This window comes from Marmota flaviventris, chromosome 10, assembly GCF_047511675.1.
Source record: "Marmota flaviventris isolate mMarFla1 chromosome 10, mMarFla1.hap1, whole genome shotgun sequence".
NCBI lineage: Eukaryota > Metazoa > Chordata > Mammalia > Rodentia > Sciuridae > Marmota > Marmota flaviventris.
Window position 1 is genome coordinate 12345840 of NC_092507.1, and position 15577 is coordinate 12361416.

The 15577-nt window shown below is 51.2% G+C and overlaps 1 protein-coding gene across 1 annotated transcript; it reads left to right on the forward strand.

Annotated features, from left to right (window-relative positions):
• Positions 1-2181: 2181 nt before the first annotated feature.
• Positions 2182-15260, forward strand: Necap2 (NECAP endocytosis associated 2). The gene is made up of 8 exons (XM_027951925.3): positions 2182-2311; positions 4802-4902; positions 7433-7537; positions 7621-7702; positions 8543-8651; positions 11005-11179; positions 14199-14283; positions 15107-15260. The coding sequence occupies exons 1-8, from the start codon at positions 2220-2222 to the stop codon at positions 15153-15155; spliced, it is 798 nt and encodes a 265-aa protein (XP_027807726.1). The 5' UTR covers positions 2182-2219; the 3' UTR covers positions 15156-15260.
• Positions 15261-15577: the final 317 nt, after the last annotated feature.

Consider the following 15577-nt stretch of genomic DNA (forward strand, 5'->3'; position numbering starts at 1 on the left):
AAAATGTGGTCTATACACACAACGGGATATCCTTCAGCCGTTAAAAGGATCAGAATTCTGAGATATGCTACCCCAGGAACAAACTTTGAAAACATGACATGAAGTTGAAGGATACCCGACACAAAGACAAGCATTGTGCCCGGCAGGGTGGTGTGCACCTGGGATCCCAGTGACTCAGGAGGCTGAGACCGGAGAATCACAAGTTGGAGGCCAGCCTGGACAACTTAGTGAGGCCCTGTTTCAAAATGAAAATAAAAGGAGCCGGGTGTAGCTCAGTGGTAGAGTGACCCTGGGTTCAATGCCCAGCGGGGCAGGGATGGGAGGGAACAAGTGTCCTTTGATTCCACCTGTCTGCGGTACCTGGAATAGGCAAATTCATACACACAGAAAGTAGAATAGAGGTCACCCAGGTTTGCAGAGGGGGAGTTGGTTGTTATTAGTTAATGGGACAGGGTTTCTGTTGAGTGATGAAAACTTCTGGAAACTATGATACGGTTACACAACATGTGAATGTTCATAATCGCACAGGATTGTACACTTACAATGGTTAAAATGACGGGGGGCTTATGGCTTAGTGGCAGAGCAGGCGCTTATCATGTGCAAGGCCCTGCGCCAAAGCAAAAAATAAAGGTGAAAATGGTATGTTTCATGTCATATATATTTTACATTGATAAAAAAGTTAGGTCAATCCTTTAACAAAGAGCTTATACAGAGTAAAAAGCAGAGAGGGGAGAAAGGTTTGTTTTGCGGTGGTGGGGATTGAACTCAGGGCCTTGTGCATGCAAGGCAAGCACTCTACCAAGTGGGCTATATCCCCAGCCCGGAGGAGAGGGTTTAAGAATAGTCAGTGAAACTGGGCCTAATGGCGCTCGCCTGTAATCCCAGTGCCTTGGGAGGCTGAGACAGGAGGATCAAGAGTCTAAAGCCAGCCTCAGTCAAAGCGAGGCCCTAAGCAACTAAATGAGACCCTGTCTATGTGGCTCAGTTGCTGAGTAGCCCTGAGTTCAAAACCCGGTACCGCCCCTTCCCCCAAAAAACAATATTCAGTGAGTCACAGATTTGAGATCAGAGGTACCCCACATAGGACCCAGTACATTGTGGACACTGGAAAAATATTTATGGAATAAATGAGAAAATGGGTTTGAGAATTTGACTATGGTGAGGCATGGTATCCCCTAAAATGTTCTATGAGAAATCCAAGTTAAGCCCAGAGACTCAGGCAGGAGGATGGCAAGTTCCAGGCCAGCCTCAGCAACTTACAGAGACCCTGCTCAAACAAAAAAATTAATAGAAAGGACGGAGTGTGTAGCTCAGTGGTAAACTCAAACTCTCCTGAGTTCAATCCTCAGCATCAAAAAGAAGAAACGAAAGAAGAAAAAATGAGGCGGAGGGGGGGGCGGAGGGAGAGGGAGGAGAAGATAAATTAAAGAAAACAAGTTAAGGCAGGAATTGTTTTAAAATTACTTGTGTCACAGCCTGGCACAGTGGCTCACACTGAGGCAGGAGGATTGCAAGATCAGCCTCAGCGACTTGGTGAGGCCCTAAACAACTTAGCGAGACTCTGTCTCAAACTAAAAAATTAATAGAAAGGGCTGGGTGTGCAGCTCAGTGGTAAAGCTCCCCTGGGTTCAATCCCAGGCACAAAAAATAAATCAATCAGTTACGTCACTAAATTTCACTTCTTCCAATACAACTCCTTCTTGAGCCGGGGGTGGGTGTGTGTGTGTGTGTGTGTGTGTGTGTGTGTACAGGAGTAGGTTGCAGCGGGGACCAGAAGGATGGTCGGGCGGGATTTCGCTAGAACCCTGGCCAGCCCCACAGCGTCAGGGGAAGGAAGGGTATCAGGCAGAAGAGCAGCAGAAGCAAGGGGCTGGAGGACGGAGGAGCTTCAGGGCGGGCTACGCTTTCCATCTCAGCAGCTGCGCCCCTGGGCTGGAGTAGAGGCGGACGATGACCCGCAATCACCCTACGAGTTCGGCTGGGTCTGCACTGAAGCGTTCTCTGCGGTTAAGGCGCCAGGTCCTCAAGTCTGCGCCAGGCGCCCAAACGCAGCCCGCGAGTCCCGAGCTACGGCCTCCAGCAGAGGGCGCGCGGGCGAACGGGGTGCTGAGGCCCGCGAGCTGCCGCTCTAGCCAGAGCCTGGTCATAGAGCCGCACTGCTTCCGGTCCCATGGGGGCGGGGGAAGGAGCCGGAAGTCCGGTGGGCTCCGGGCGTCGAGATGGAGGCGAGCGAGTACGAGTCTGTTCTCTGTGTCAAGCCGGAGGTCCACGTCTACCGCATCCCACCGCGGGCCACCAACCGCGGATACAGGTGACCTTCCGCTAGCCCTGCCAAACCCCTTCCCCGCCGCCCCACCGCGGGAGCCGAGGGCGGCCCTCCCCGGTTTAGGGGCAGGGGTGATGTCGCTGCGGCTTCTCCCGGTTGGAGACCAGACCACGGAGGGGACCCGCGGTTGGGGCGTCTCAGCGGGACGTGGGGGACGCCTGGCGACGGGGAGGGCGTCAGAGCCTAGCCTAGGGGGACCCCGGTGGGCTGCCGGTGTCCCGAACTTGGCCAGGAGTGGTGGTGGGTGTCCCACTTCCGCGCCGACCGGTGGCCTTGAAGGGATCCTGGACGGCCTGAGGTGGGGAGGGGACCTGTCACTGGCGGAAGTCCCCCGAGGGGAGGGAAGGGAACCCAGAACCGGCTGGAGGGACTCGTCCCGGAGCTTCCAGCGGATAGCTGAGCCCAGGGGCCCTTTGCCACCGGCTTCCCTGGCACGCATTTCACCCTTGGCTGTAGCCGTAGTGGCAGGGAGGGACCCTCCGCACCTGTCTTGTGTAATCCCCACCCTGTGCTTGTAGACACAGATGGGTGTCTCTGGGAGGGAACCCGGAAACCGTCCCGGGGAGCAGAACCAGGACTGGAGAGTCTCTGCATACCCTTTTGTACTGTATGATTTTATTATCTCGCCTTTGAATTACCTGTCAAAACTAGAGGAATAAAGATAATCCCTGAAACAGATAACCCAGCTCATGGCTATTTTGTGCCATTGAATGGGGTGTGGCATTTTTCTGGGGGGTAGTGCGGAGCTGAGGATTGAACCGAGGGGTGCTTTACCACGAACTACATCCCCAGCCCTTTTTAATTTTTATTTTGAGACAGGGTCTCTGGGCCAAGTTGCTGAGACTGGCCTCTATCTTGGAATCCTCCTGCCTCAACCTCCAGAGTTGCTGGGATTACAGGCATGTGCCAGTGTTTCTGGCCATGGGGTGGCTTTTGAAGGCAATGTGTGTGCAGGTTTTTTGAAAATACAGGATTGACCTACAATGTAAAATGATGGGGTGTCTACATATCTGTCCTCTTGTTACTTTGCAGTTGTGTAACAAAAGCCATGGGGAATTTTCTAGTGAGCAGGTATTTTATTGAACACTTAACTGCAGACAGCGAAGTTACCAAACACTAGCCCTAGCTGGTTTGGCATTGAGGAAACTGCCAGCCCTGGCATTTTGACCTCTTCTTTGTCTGAATCTTAAGATTTAGGCTGTAGCTGAGTAAGGGGAACTGAAACTGAGTCTGCTGACTTCTGAATTGAGCATCTGCATTTGTGTGGTCTTCAAAACAGCCTTCATCCAAGTTCTTGAGAGCTGACCTATGCTTAGGAACTTCCCAAGAAAAGCCTCCTGGAAACACCCATGGCTCTTACTGTCTGGGAGTTTTCACTGAGCTGCTTCTTAGAACTAACGTGAAGTTATTGCTTTAAGAGTGCCAAATGAGGGGCTGGGGGTGTAGCTCAGTGGCAGCCTGCTTCCCTGGCTTGTGCAAAGGCCTGGGTTCAATGGTTCAATCGCTGGTAACACACACACACACACACACACACACATAGAGCAAATGAGATTATCTCTGTAGGTCCATGCTTTCCTGAGTTTAAGGATTTGTTGCTGCCTTTGAGAATTTCCTAAGCATCTGCTTCCTTTTTTCACATGTAGCCTCAGGCTCTGGTCTTTTCTTTGTCTATGAATAATTGTACTTTTCCTTCAAGATGGTCTCAGTGGTCCCAACTGGTCACTCTGACCACCCTGGTGTGCAGCTTCTTGCAGTTCAAGGCCAGATCAAGAAGAGGACTCAGAGTTAGGGACATATCAGTAGGACAGGACTTACACAGGAACAATAGGCCCTCCAGCTGCTTCCTCTGTGGAGAGGAAACTAGGAGGAAATCTCTATTGGGAGAAGGTCTCTAGTCTAGAACAGGGTCGTCAAGCTACAACTCACTATGTTTTTTTTTTAATATTTATTTTTTTGTAGTTGTACACAATAACTTTATTTATTTATTTATTTTTATGGGTGCTGAGGATCAAATCCAGAGCCTTGCATGTGCAAGGCACGTGCTCTACCGCTGAACCATAACCCCAGCCCCAAACTCACTATGTTTTTGAATGGCCCACAAACTAAGAGTGGTTTTTACATTTTTTAAATGGTTGGGAAGAATTTTAAAGACGAATATATCCCACTGTGAAAATTATATGAATTTCAGATTTCAGTGTCTATAGTTTTATTGAAATATAGCCATGCTCTGTAGAATATTTGCTTAAAATACTTAAAGCACCAGCATGCTTTATTGTATTGTGCAACTGCTTTCTCTCTATAACACCAGAATTATCTAGTCATGACAGATGCTGTGGTGCCTGCAAAGCTAAAACTATTGACAGAAAGTTTGCTACCTCTGGTCTAGAACAAGCAGCCTTTTCCATTCTTGTCCCCAGCATTGGAAAAAGAGAGCAACAGTCTCTGGCAGAGGCTCAGTGGTTTTTGTCCCCTTAGGGCCTCGGAGTGGCAGCTGGACCAGCCATCATGGAGTGGCCGGCTGCGGATCACTGCGAAGGGTCAGGTGGCCTACATCAAGCTAGAGGACAGGACCTCAGGTAAAGGCAAGGGAGGCTGTGTTGGGCTGAGGTGCCACACCTCCCCGTGATGGAGGGACGAGGCCACCTGGGCCTAGCCAGGCTGCTCAGGGGCCATGGGAACCTATCCTGGGAGTTGGAGCCTCAAGTGTACCTTTCAGCTGCCTTTGTCCCCGATCTTAATTGTAGAAACCACTGCCCCCAAGTGTGTAAAGGAGTATTTCTTGTCAAGCCTCTGTTCTCTTGGGGGTCTGTTAATTTTGGAGGCCAAGGAGAGGAGACTTGCAAAGTGGTCCCAGTAGGAAGTAGGAAGCCCTGGAGCTTGCCTTGAGGACAAGCTGGGCAAAGGCGCACAGCTGCTGAGCTCTGGTCCTTCCTCAGGAATTCTGCTAATCAGCTAAACGGTAACTCCCCAGAGCCGATCCCGCCTGATAAGTGAAGGAGCTGGAAACTGTTGTCCTCAGCTCTCTCTGTAGCAAGAGGATAAGCCACGCTGAGCTGTGCTGGGGTCAGCTGGCAGATAGTGCTTCTGCGCAAATCTCCCTAGAAGTCATGGGCTACCAGTGCCTCTGGGTGAGCCCTGGAGGGCAGCACGCTGGAGTCTCCCAGCCTGAGACCCTGGCGGGTCCGCACATTGCCAGCTCAGGTGCCACGCAGTCAGACAGCTACTTTTTCTAACACATGGAAATTCCCCTTAGTGGAGCAGAAGAAAAGGCAAGGATCTGGAGGCAGAACCGGCTGCCTGTTCTCAAACTACGCATTCTGTTTGAGATGTTGGGCCACGTGTTCCTTGGAGTGTTGGCCTCCAAATGAGGATCACATTGGTTCTTCTCTCACAAAATTGTTGGAAATAGGCAGTGAGCAGATAGTTTGCCAATTGCCTTGTGAACTGCAAGGCACCTCATCATGGATTTGTTCCTTTGGAACATGGTGTTGTCAAGGTGAGTATTGGCTGTCATGGCTAGGCCAGAGGATTCTGGCCCAGTTGGTGTCACTAGGGTGTGGCAGTACTCTTGTTTTTGGGGAAACTTGGGGACTTTTAACCTAACTGCCTAATGTGACAGCCACTGTTTTGAGCCAAACCTTGCTTACTTACCCAGGAGGTTGTGAGTATAACGTTCTGGGCCAGGGTTTCTCAGCCTCAGTGCTGTTGACGTTTGGGGCTGATGAGTCCAGTGTGAGCTATTTAGCAGCATCCTGGACTTGACCTGCCAGTTTCCAATAGCACCTCCTGAATTGTAGCAACCAAGAGTGTTTCTAGACTGTGCCAGATGTCGCTGTGGGGAAGGGGAGCAAAATCATCCCTGTTTATGAATTATTCCTCTAAGCTAAAGGCATCCAGGTAGGTCTAGGTCCCAAGGTTCCAAACTTGGGTGGATAAATTGACAATAATTGCAGACTCTGGTGCCATCAGCATTTGTTTGTTTTGTACTGGGGGTTGAACCCAAGGGCGCTTTACCACCGAGGTACATCCCCAGTCCTTTTTATTATTTTGAGATAGGGTCTTGCTGAGTTGCTTAGGGCCTCGCCAAACTGCAGAGGCTGGACTTGAACCTGAAATCCTCGTGCCTCAGCCCAGGTTGCTGGGATTACAGGATTGCCCAGCCTATTTGTTTGTTTGTTTGTTTTGAGGCAGGTTCTTGCTGGGTTGCTGCGGCCCTCCCTCAGTTGCCCAGGCTAGCTCGAACTTATGATCCTCCTGCCTCAGCCTCCTGAGTTGCTGGGGTTACAGGTGTGTGCCACCTCGCCCAGCTGAGCCATCAGTTTTGATTTAGTCCAGCCCTTTACCCAGTAACCTCTAGACCACAGGACTCACTAGAAAATGTTAAGTGCTTAAAGCACCCGTGAAGATAGCATGTGAGAACGTAGAACAGTCGCAGGTGCTCACAGATTTACATGCTCACTGCAACTGTGGAGCCCCATGCTTGATGAGGGGTGCATTTCACCAGGGAGCCTTTTAAAACGAATCACACTTGCCCTGCCTCTGAGCTTGAGTTAAATTACCCTCCTTTGGAGTCTTATGGGTGTAGACACTCCCTCCTTCCTTTCCACAAGGCTCTCTGGCCCCTCTTACAGTCCTGCTTCAGCTACTGGCTTTTGCAAAAGCATGATCCATCTAGACCTGGACTCACATGTGTCGGGGCCCTCAGTCTTCGGCACGTTGTGTCAGGGGGTAAAGCAAAGGGAATGGGTGGGTGGTGGATCGTGGCTCCACTCTGCATCCTCACATGGGATTGGAGGCCCAGCATCAGTAGAACTTTTTTATTTTAAAAGAAGTCTGGATTGCTTTACGTGTAATATGATTTTGGAATGTTTGGTAGTTAAATAAAAAATATTAAAATGGTGCTGGATTTGACCTGTAAACCACTGACTGAGATCTTTCCTTAGTTACATTCCAACGTCTTCCCTTCAGCAAGAATGGATGGGATTGGGATCCCAGAGTCAGGTCTGCCTGTCTGCCCGGCTTGCCATAGATGCCTGGTGGGAGGCCCAGCCATGAGGTGGACTCCAGGCTGTGGGGCTCGGGGCTCACCCCAGCTTGTGCTTTCAGGGGAGCTCTTTGCCCAGGCGCCAGTGGACCAGTTTCCTGGCACAGCCGTGGAGAGTGTGACGGATTCCAGCAGGTACTTCGTTATCCGCATTGAGGACGGAAATGGTACGCGTGGGTCTGGGTGCCCCCCTTGAGAAAGGTGTCCTCTGCCTCTGGAAGAGCGGGACTGACCGTGTGCTGTTCCGCAGGGCGGCGGGCGTTCATTGGGATTGGCTTCGTGGACCGGGGTGATGCCTTTGACTTCAACGTGGCGTTGCAGGATCATTTCAAGTGAGTGTTTCTAGGAGGCTCGTGCTTCCCCCCTTCTTTCCCTGGACAGAATGACTTCCCAGGTTAGAGCACGCCAATGGCTGTGCGTGGCCTCCCGCTGGGGGGGCCTCGGGGAGACCGTTCTTCAGGCAGCCGCCTTTTCCTGTCTCCCTGCCGTTCCTGGTCTACTGTGACGTCTTCTTTCCCCAGCGCCAGGCTCTACCAGCGCCGTCAGCTGACCCAGCCTTTGAAACGTCCCGTCTCTTTCTCCCCAGCCCCTGAACAGCTTGAGTCCTTGTCCGTCTTGGCCTCTCTGGGCCTGCTCTTTCTTGATGTCATAAGTGGCACTTGGGTTCCCAAACCACTCAGCTGATGCCCTGGTGTTCTTTATGAAAGAGAGGACAGGAAGGTCCGTGTCCATCACTGACTGCCAGCAGGTTGGCCTCTGTCACAGGTGGCGTTGTGAGGAGGACAGGAGGAAAGGGAACCTTTGTGTTGCCCTCTTCTGGGCATCTGTCTTGATGGACAGCATCCCACAGATGGCCTTTTGGGGTGTGTACAGACCATGCCAAGGGCTGGGGAGGCAAGGACCAAGTACCCTCACCTCCTGGAGCCCAGCGCACAGACCCTAGGGCACAGACCCTCTGCATAGGGGACCGGTTGAATTCTCAGCGTCTTCACTAGAACTGTCAGTTGTGCTGCTGAGGAAACCAACGTGCAGGTGGCTGCTAAAGCGTCAGGGCCCGAGCCTCCACCTCCCACCCTACCTCAACACAAGCCTCCCTGGACCACTGTGAGTGGACGTGAGCACAGGGAGCGGGTCTCTTCCAGCTCACCGTTTCCTTCTCCTTCTCTCCCCAGATGGGTGAAACAGCAGTGTGAGTTTGCAAAGCAAGCCCAGAACCCAGACCAAGGCCCCAAGTTAGACTTGGGGTTCAAGGAGGGCCAGACCATCAAGCTCAACATCGCAGTGAGTCCCACCCTCGCTTAGCTGTGTTGACCATGGTCACGCCATACTTGTGGCCACCTGACCCAGAGCTCCTCTTCTCCCACATCAGTTCCATTGGTGCTGGGCTCGCCCTGGGCCGAACAGAGCTCTGCTGTCGTGGTCTCAGAGTCGAGCTGAGCAAGCAGAGACGTGATCACACGGCAGGAGAGGCTCTGCCACCCTGGGATGTCTGCTGCTGTGGGCTTCTAGAGGAAGGACACAAAGCCCATGATGGGGGGACCCAAGGAAGGCTTCCTAAAAGTAGTGACCCACAGGCAAGGGACAAGGGAACAAGTACTTCAGACAGAGGGGCGAGCACCTGAAGCACCTGTGAGTTGAGAAGGAATGTGGGTTACTTGGTGTCCTGGCTGTGAGAGTGGGTCAGAAGGGGTCAGTTCAGTTTGCCTCTTGGCTTATGCCCTGAGTAAGGAAGATTCTGGGCAGCTCTGGGCCACATACTGTCAGGGCAGTGCAGGGAGCATGGACCCCTTCTGCTGGTTGAGTCGTCCTGGCCCTGGAGTCTAAGCAGCTGGGCATCTGGCTCAGCCCCATCAGCTCCTGTTGAAAGGGAGCAGGTTGGGGTGCCCGGGGTTGTCAAGACTTGGCTTTACCTGGCTGACTGGTGAAGGGGGGATTTGGAGTCGTGATTCTGGGACACCAAGGACCAAATGGGTTCAGCTTCTGAGGGAAGTTTGTAACTCTAGAATAATGCTTTTCCTCTTTACTCACCATCTCTTTCTCTTCTTTTCTGCTTCATGCTGGTGATGATTTGGGACCCTTGAAATTGGGCAGCTGGTCCTTAGGAGAAAATGCAGTTTCAATCCAGTGGACTGGATGGGCTGTGCCTCTTTCCCTTGCTTGGAGGAAACTAACATTTAATGACCATCAGCTGGGGGCCAGGTAGTGTTTTTAGGCATTTCTCATATAAATTAAACATTCTTCCCCTTTTGAAAAGACGAGGATGTCAGGGTGCAGGAAGGTGAGGAACTCTCGGGAGTCTTAGACTGCAGGTGACTGGCCCGGCTGGCCTCACCCTGGGGACTCGGAGGTCCTTCACTGCAGGCCAGGCTCCCCACTTGACTCAGCTGCCGCCTTCCTTACAAGCAGCAGGCCATGTTGTGCTCATCTGTGTCATTTGTGCTAGCTTCTGGCTCACATTTGCTGCTTGGTATTTTTGTTTCAAGTTTTATTGAAGTATAACAGGTGTGTGTACAGAAAAATACCCAAATCATAAATGCGGAACTCTGCAAATTTTCAAAAACTGCTCAGAAACTTGCACCCAGTTTAAGAAGCAGAAGACTGAGCACTGGGGAAGTCCCCCCTGGTCCCTTCCAGTAACTACCCACCCTCCAACTTTGATACCTAGACTTTGTTCTTGACTTTCACGAGTGGAGTCGCAAGCTTTGTTCTCATTTGTTTATGACTCCGCTCTCTTCCTGGGGTAACGCTTGGAGGGTGTCCTTGCTCGTGCTTGATTCATTCTGGTGTTCCTTGTGGGAATGCATCTAGTTTGTTGTGCTGATGACTAGGACAGTGCTGCTGGGGGTGTCCCAGCTCATGTCTCTGGTGCGTCTGAGTGTGCATTGCTGTCAGGGCTTCACCCAGCCGTGGAATTGCAGGACCAGGAGTTCCTGTGTGGAGCTTCATAGATCTTTCTAACAATTCTCCAGAGCAGTTTCACCCGTTCCCACCCGGCCTGCAGTGCATGAATGTCAGCAGTGGTATCCTGTGCTGTCGGCTTCTGGTGGGTGTGAAATAGTACTGGGGGTTGGACCCAGGCGTCCACCTCTGAGCGACATCCTCAGTCCTTTTCATTTTAAGAAAGGCTCTTGCTGGGCTGAGGATGTGGCTCAAGCGGTAATGCGCTCGCCTGGTATGCGCGGGGCACTGGGTTCGATCCTCAGCACCACATAAGATAAAATAAACATGTTGTGTCCACCAAAAACTGAAAAATAAATATTAAAAAAAAAGAAATCTCTTGCTACTTGCCCGTGCTGTCCTTGAACTTCTGACCTTCTGCCTCAGCCTTGAACTTCTGACCTTCTGCCTAGCTGGGATTACAGTCACATGCCAGCAAGCCTAGCTTAATATAGTTTTGATGCTCACTTCCCTGATGATAATGAAATCAGGTGCTGGGCTTTAAAATTAACCACATTGGTGATGGATTTCGAGTTGTGATGTGTTGGATACAGCTCCTAACAATGAAGGTGCTGGGGAAGGACCATCCTTTGGTTATACAGATGTTGGGTTTGAAGCTCCCCTGGGCCCTCCTCATAAGGTTTTCTGATTCACTTGAGCTCTGCAGAACTGATTTGCATTCCTTTTCTCCATTTAGAACATAAAGAAGAAGGAAGGAACTGGGAGTCCCCGAGCCCGGCCCTCCAGCACAGGAGGGCTGAGCCTGCTTCCCCCGCCCCCAGGGGGCAAAACCTCCACATTGATCCCACCCCCTGGGGAGCAGTTGTCTACAGGACGGTCCCCTGTGCAGCCAGCAGTTGCTCCTGGTACAGGTCAGTGCTGGGGTGGACAGTGAACCTACGACTTCCTTTTCCCCAGCAGCTAGGGCTTGTGGCTGCCCTCCTTCACACTCAGTAATGTGTCCCTTGTACCTGTCGATGTCAGGCTAGAAGGAGGGCACCACAAAGTGGACCCTGCACATACTGAGGGGGTTCTCAGTTCCTTAACACCTTCTGCTTTCTCCTTCAGGGCGTCTGCCCTCCCCTGAAAGCAGGGACAATGACTTGTTTGCTGTTGTGAAATCATCAGCATGCAGATTCCTAGTTCTCCGTGGGTGTTGAGTGGGTGGGTGATGGAGACAGGTCAGCTCACATTTAATGGGAGGGGTGGGTCAGGCATGAAATGGATGTGGCCCTGGTTCACCAGCCTCCAGCATGGTCTGGGGAGGCTTCGTGGAGGAGGTGGCATGGAACTGGGCCATGAAGGAAGGGGCAGAGGTATTGGTGTTCCAGGCAGAGGAAGAGTGTGACTCAGGCTCAGGCATTTAGATGCCCTGTATACTCAGGGAGGTGGGTGCCAAGGTGAGCAGGGGAGTTCAAATTGGAGATTGAGTTTGGAGTGAGCTCTTTAGTATGCTGTGGGGTCCCAGGAAGCGAGAGGTGGCTACCTCAGCAGACTGTGCTGTGAGCCTGTGAGAGGCCCCTGGGTTCCTCAAGTTCTTAGTGCTGGGACGCCAGCCCTCCCAGCATGATGCTCCTGGCCTTGACCTAGGTCACCAGCCCCCTTTTTACCCCACGCCCACCCATTTCTTCAGGCAGCATCCAGGCAGGAAGCCTTCCTCATTCCTGAGAGAGTCCCTGCCATTGGCAGCTTTATCTGCAGGTCTGACTTCTAACCTGTGCCTTGTGGTGCTACCCCAACCAGGGGGCTGAGAGGAACTGCCGTCAGGGAGCCCTGCGCTGGCACCAGGAATTCATCTTTAAGCATTATTTCTCCAAGTGGGGCCATGGGACCATTGCCAAGGACGGGGGCAAGAATCTACAATCTCATTTGCATTGTGTTTTTTTTGTGTGTGTGTGCTGGGAATTGAAACCAGGGATGCTTAACCACTGAGCCACCTCTCCTGCCCGTTTTTTTTTTAGTTGTAGATGGACACAATACCTTTATTTTGTTTATTTAATTTGTTTATGTGGTGCTGGGGACTGAACCCAGTGCCTCAGGCATGCCGGGCAAGCATTCTACCACTGAGCAACAATCCCAGCCCCTCTCTTGCCCCCTTTTAAATTTTATTTATTTATTTATTTTTAATATTTAATTAGTTGTAGATGAACACACAGTATCTTTATTTATTTTCATGTGGTGCTGAGGATTGAACCCAATGCCTCACACATGCAAGGCAAGCACTTTACCACTGAGCTACAGCCTCAGTCCTCCCCTGCCCTTTTTATTTTTTATTTTGAGATGGGGTCTTGCTAAGTTGCCAAGGCTGGCTTTGAACTTGTCAATCCTTCTGCTCTCAGCCTTCTGATCTGCTGGGATCAGAAGCTTGTGCTTACACACTTGACTCATTTACATTTTTACTTGAGTGGCTAGAGCCACTGCCTTAGCCTTTCCTTGGTGCTGATGTGTTTTTAGCACCTGACACCTGTCCTATGGAGTGTTAAGCCTTGGGGATGCTGCGAGGGCAGACACTTGAGTTATGACAGATGGAGTTATGTCCTGGCAAAATCATCAGAAGTCAAAATCATCATAAGTTGAAGAGGTATTTAATATATTTAATAAACCATTACAAAGTTGATAAACCCATTATTAAGTTGAAAAATCCTGAATCAGACCATCCTCAAGTTGGGTGCTGTCTGTACAGCGTCGAGCTCCTGCTCTGGGGGGGCTTCTATCCTAGTGTGTGAGACAGTTAGCTTGTCTACAGGCAGGATGGCTCAGTGGCAAGTCACAAATAGCCGACATCTGTGGAGCACTCACTGTATGCTCCAGAACCAGACCACTGAGGTTCAGCTCTGGCCCTCCATTGTGCAGTCATCAGCGACTGCTGGCTTGTCTGGGCCTGTTTTCTCACCTCTAGGATGGGGTAGCAGTGATGCCTACAGTTACAGGTTTTCTGGAAGGAACAAGTGAGCTGATCTACTCAGAGCACTTAGAGCAATATCTAGGATGCTGTGCGCACAAGCCTGATGTTAGTTCCTGTTTTATGAATGTCATCACCCACACCACTGCGTCCTGCGCCTATTCTGAGCATTCCAGAACATTAACTCTCTTCTTTCTCACAGTGTCCTGGGAAGCAATCATCGTTACCATCCCCATTTTAGAGACAGGACAACTAAAACATTAGTGACCTGCGCAAAGTCACATGGCTAGTTTTGACCTGTGGTCTGCTACGGGCTGTGCTTAAGCTCGTGTCAGTAGTGTGTGATGAACACTTGGCAAACTAAAGCTGCACCATTGAGAGCTCTGTTTTATCCAGTCTCCCCGCTCAGAGCAAATGAGAAATAGCAAATTAGTGGGAAGCAGAAGTGGCAGATACAGACTCTCCTGAAGAGAGAGTTGGCAGCATGGGGGAATGGGGGGTGGCTGAAACACCTTTTATGGAAGGGTCTTCTTGCCCCCTTAATAGCTGGGGGCTCAGAACTTGACCTATGTCTAACATGTAACCTCCTCAGTTGGTTGATGCAGAAGTGCAGGAGGCTTCCTGTGAAGGTGACCTTGTGATTTGGGTGAGGAATTCTCCATGCAGGTAGCCAAGGCAGGACATAGTACATTCAAATGGGTTCCAGTGTACATGGTGGGAAACAGCCTCAGGTAGTAATGACAGACAGCTGTGCTCTGGCACCTCTCCTCCGCCTTGTTTGTGGCTTTCTGCCTTTCCCCAGAGGCCCTCAAGGCCTTGTGAGAAGATGGTAGAAATGTGGCGACTCTCAGCATTCTGATGCCCCAAGCATCTTGTGTGTATTTTTCAGCCACCTAGAATCATGACATTGATCACCAGTCACCAAGGTCTCTGACTTCCTGTCTCTTTGTCTTCTCTCCCTACCTGTTGGACTTGGGGACATTAAATAGGAGGTGCCACTGAATCCTGGCCACAGCCCAAGCCTGTCACTGCTGCCACTGCTGACATCTGGGGAGACTTTACCAAATCCACAGGGTAAGGAGTGCCACATTCTTCAGCCTGGGACCAGGGCTGTTTCTCTAGAATCCTAGGATTGCTGTACATGTCTCCTGGTGCTGGGAGCATCTGCTCTGGTTTGGACACTTTCAGGCCAGCCAGAGGACAGAGTGCCTGCTTTGGTGGCGTATTGTTCTCTTGTGCCTCTCTGAAAGCTTTTCACCGCTGTCCACTGCCTGTGGCCATCTTTAGCAAATCTGTTTGGGCGTCTGAACCACCTCACCAAGTGCTTTGGCTTGTCCCAGTACCTCTTTTCCTTTCCCACTGTCCCAGGTACCTTGGAATGCTGGGCTAAGAATCAGGACCTAGGTTTTGGGCTTCAGAGGTCCTCTGACTCTCTAAGATTCCAAGTCTTCACTTGGGATCAGGTGGAAAGACACGAATTCCTGTTGCACCAGGTTCTAGGATCGGGGTCTGTGTACATGTTCTCTAAAGGCCAGCAAGTGAATGGTTTAGACTGTGTGGGTTACATGGTCTCTGTCCAGGTACTTGTCCTGCTGTTGCTATAGTAAAGCAGCCACGGAGGGTGTGGACACAAGTGGACATGGCCAGGAGGACTTTACTTCTAAAAATGCCACAGACATGATATAGCTAATTTAAAAGGGTTTTTTTTTTTTTTTTTTTTTGTAATAAAGTTTACATTAACTAAAAGTACACACAGACTTGGTCCCTGGCCTATAGTTTTCTGGCCACTGCTCTAAACCGTTTAGGGGTGGGCTATTTAGAGCTCTTTCTGCCAAAGAAAAGCCAACTTGAATCTGCTTTCAAACAGCTGAACTCCTACCCCATCTTTCCCTCACAGGTCAGCTTCCAGCCAGACTCAGTCCGGCACAGGCTGGGTCCAGTTCTGACCTGAGCACAGAGCCCTGTTTCCTCCCTGGACTTCTGGGAAGGCGCTGCCTCATCTGGGAAGGAGGCGAGCACTCCTTGCTGGCCCCTGGAGCACCACTCCCCTCCTTGCCTGCCTTTCTTGACAGACTGAGCACAGGGGGCAGTAAGTCAACACCCTGTCGCAGTGTCTCCTGGGATTTGGTATGCAGCTGGAACACAGGAGAAGAAACGACCCAGAACCCCTGTCCCCGTCTCTTGATGTGCAGGAGACTCTGAAACTGGCCTGCCTTCATCTCAGTGACCCGCATTAAACACAAGCCCCCAAAGCAGCAGAATGGATTGAGTTTGCGCCTGGATTCGGATCAGCCCTCCTCAGGGTTAATGGGTGTCCTGGGATCTCTGTTGGGCAGGAGCTTTCTGCGTCCTGTTGTTGGTAGCCACT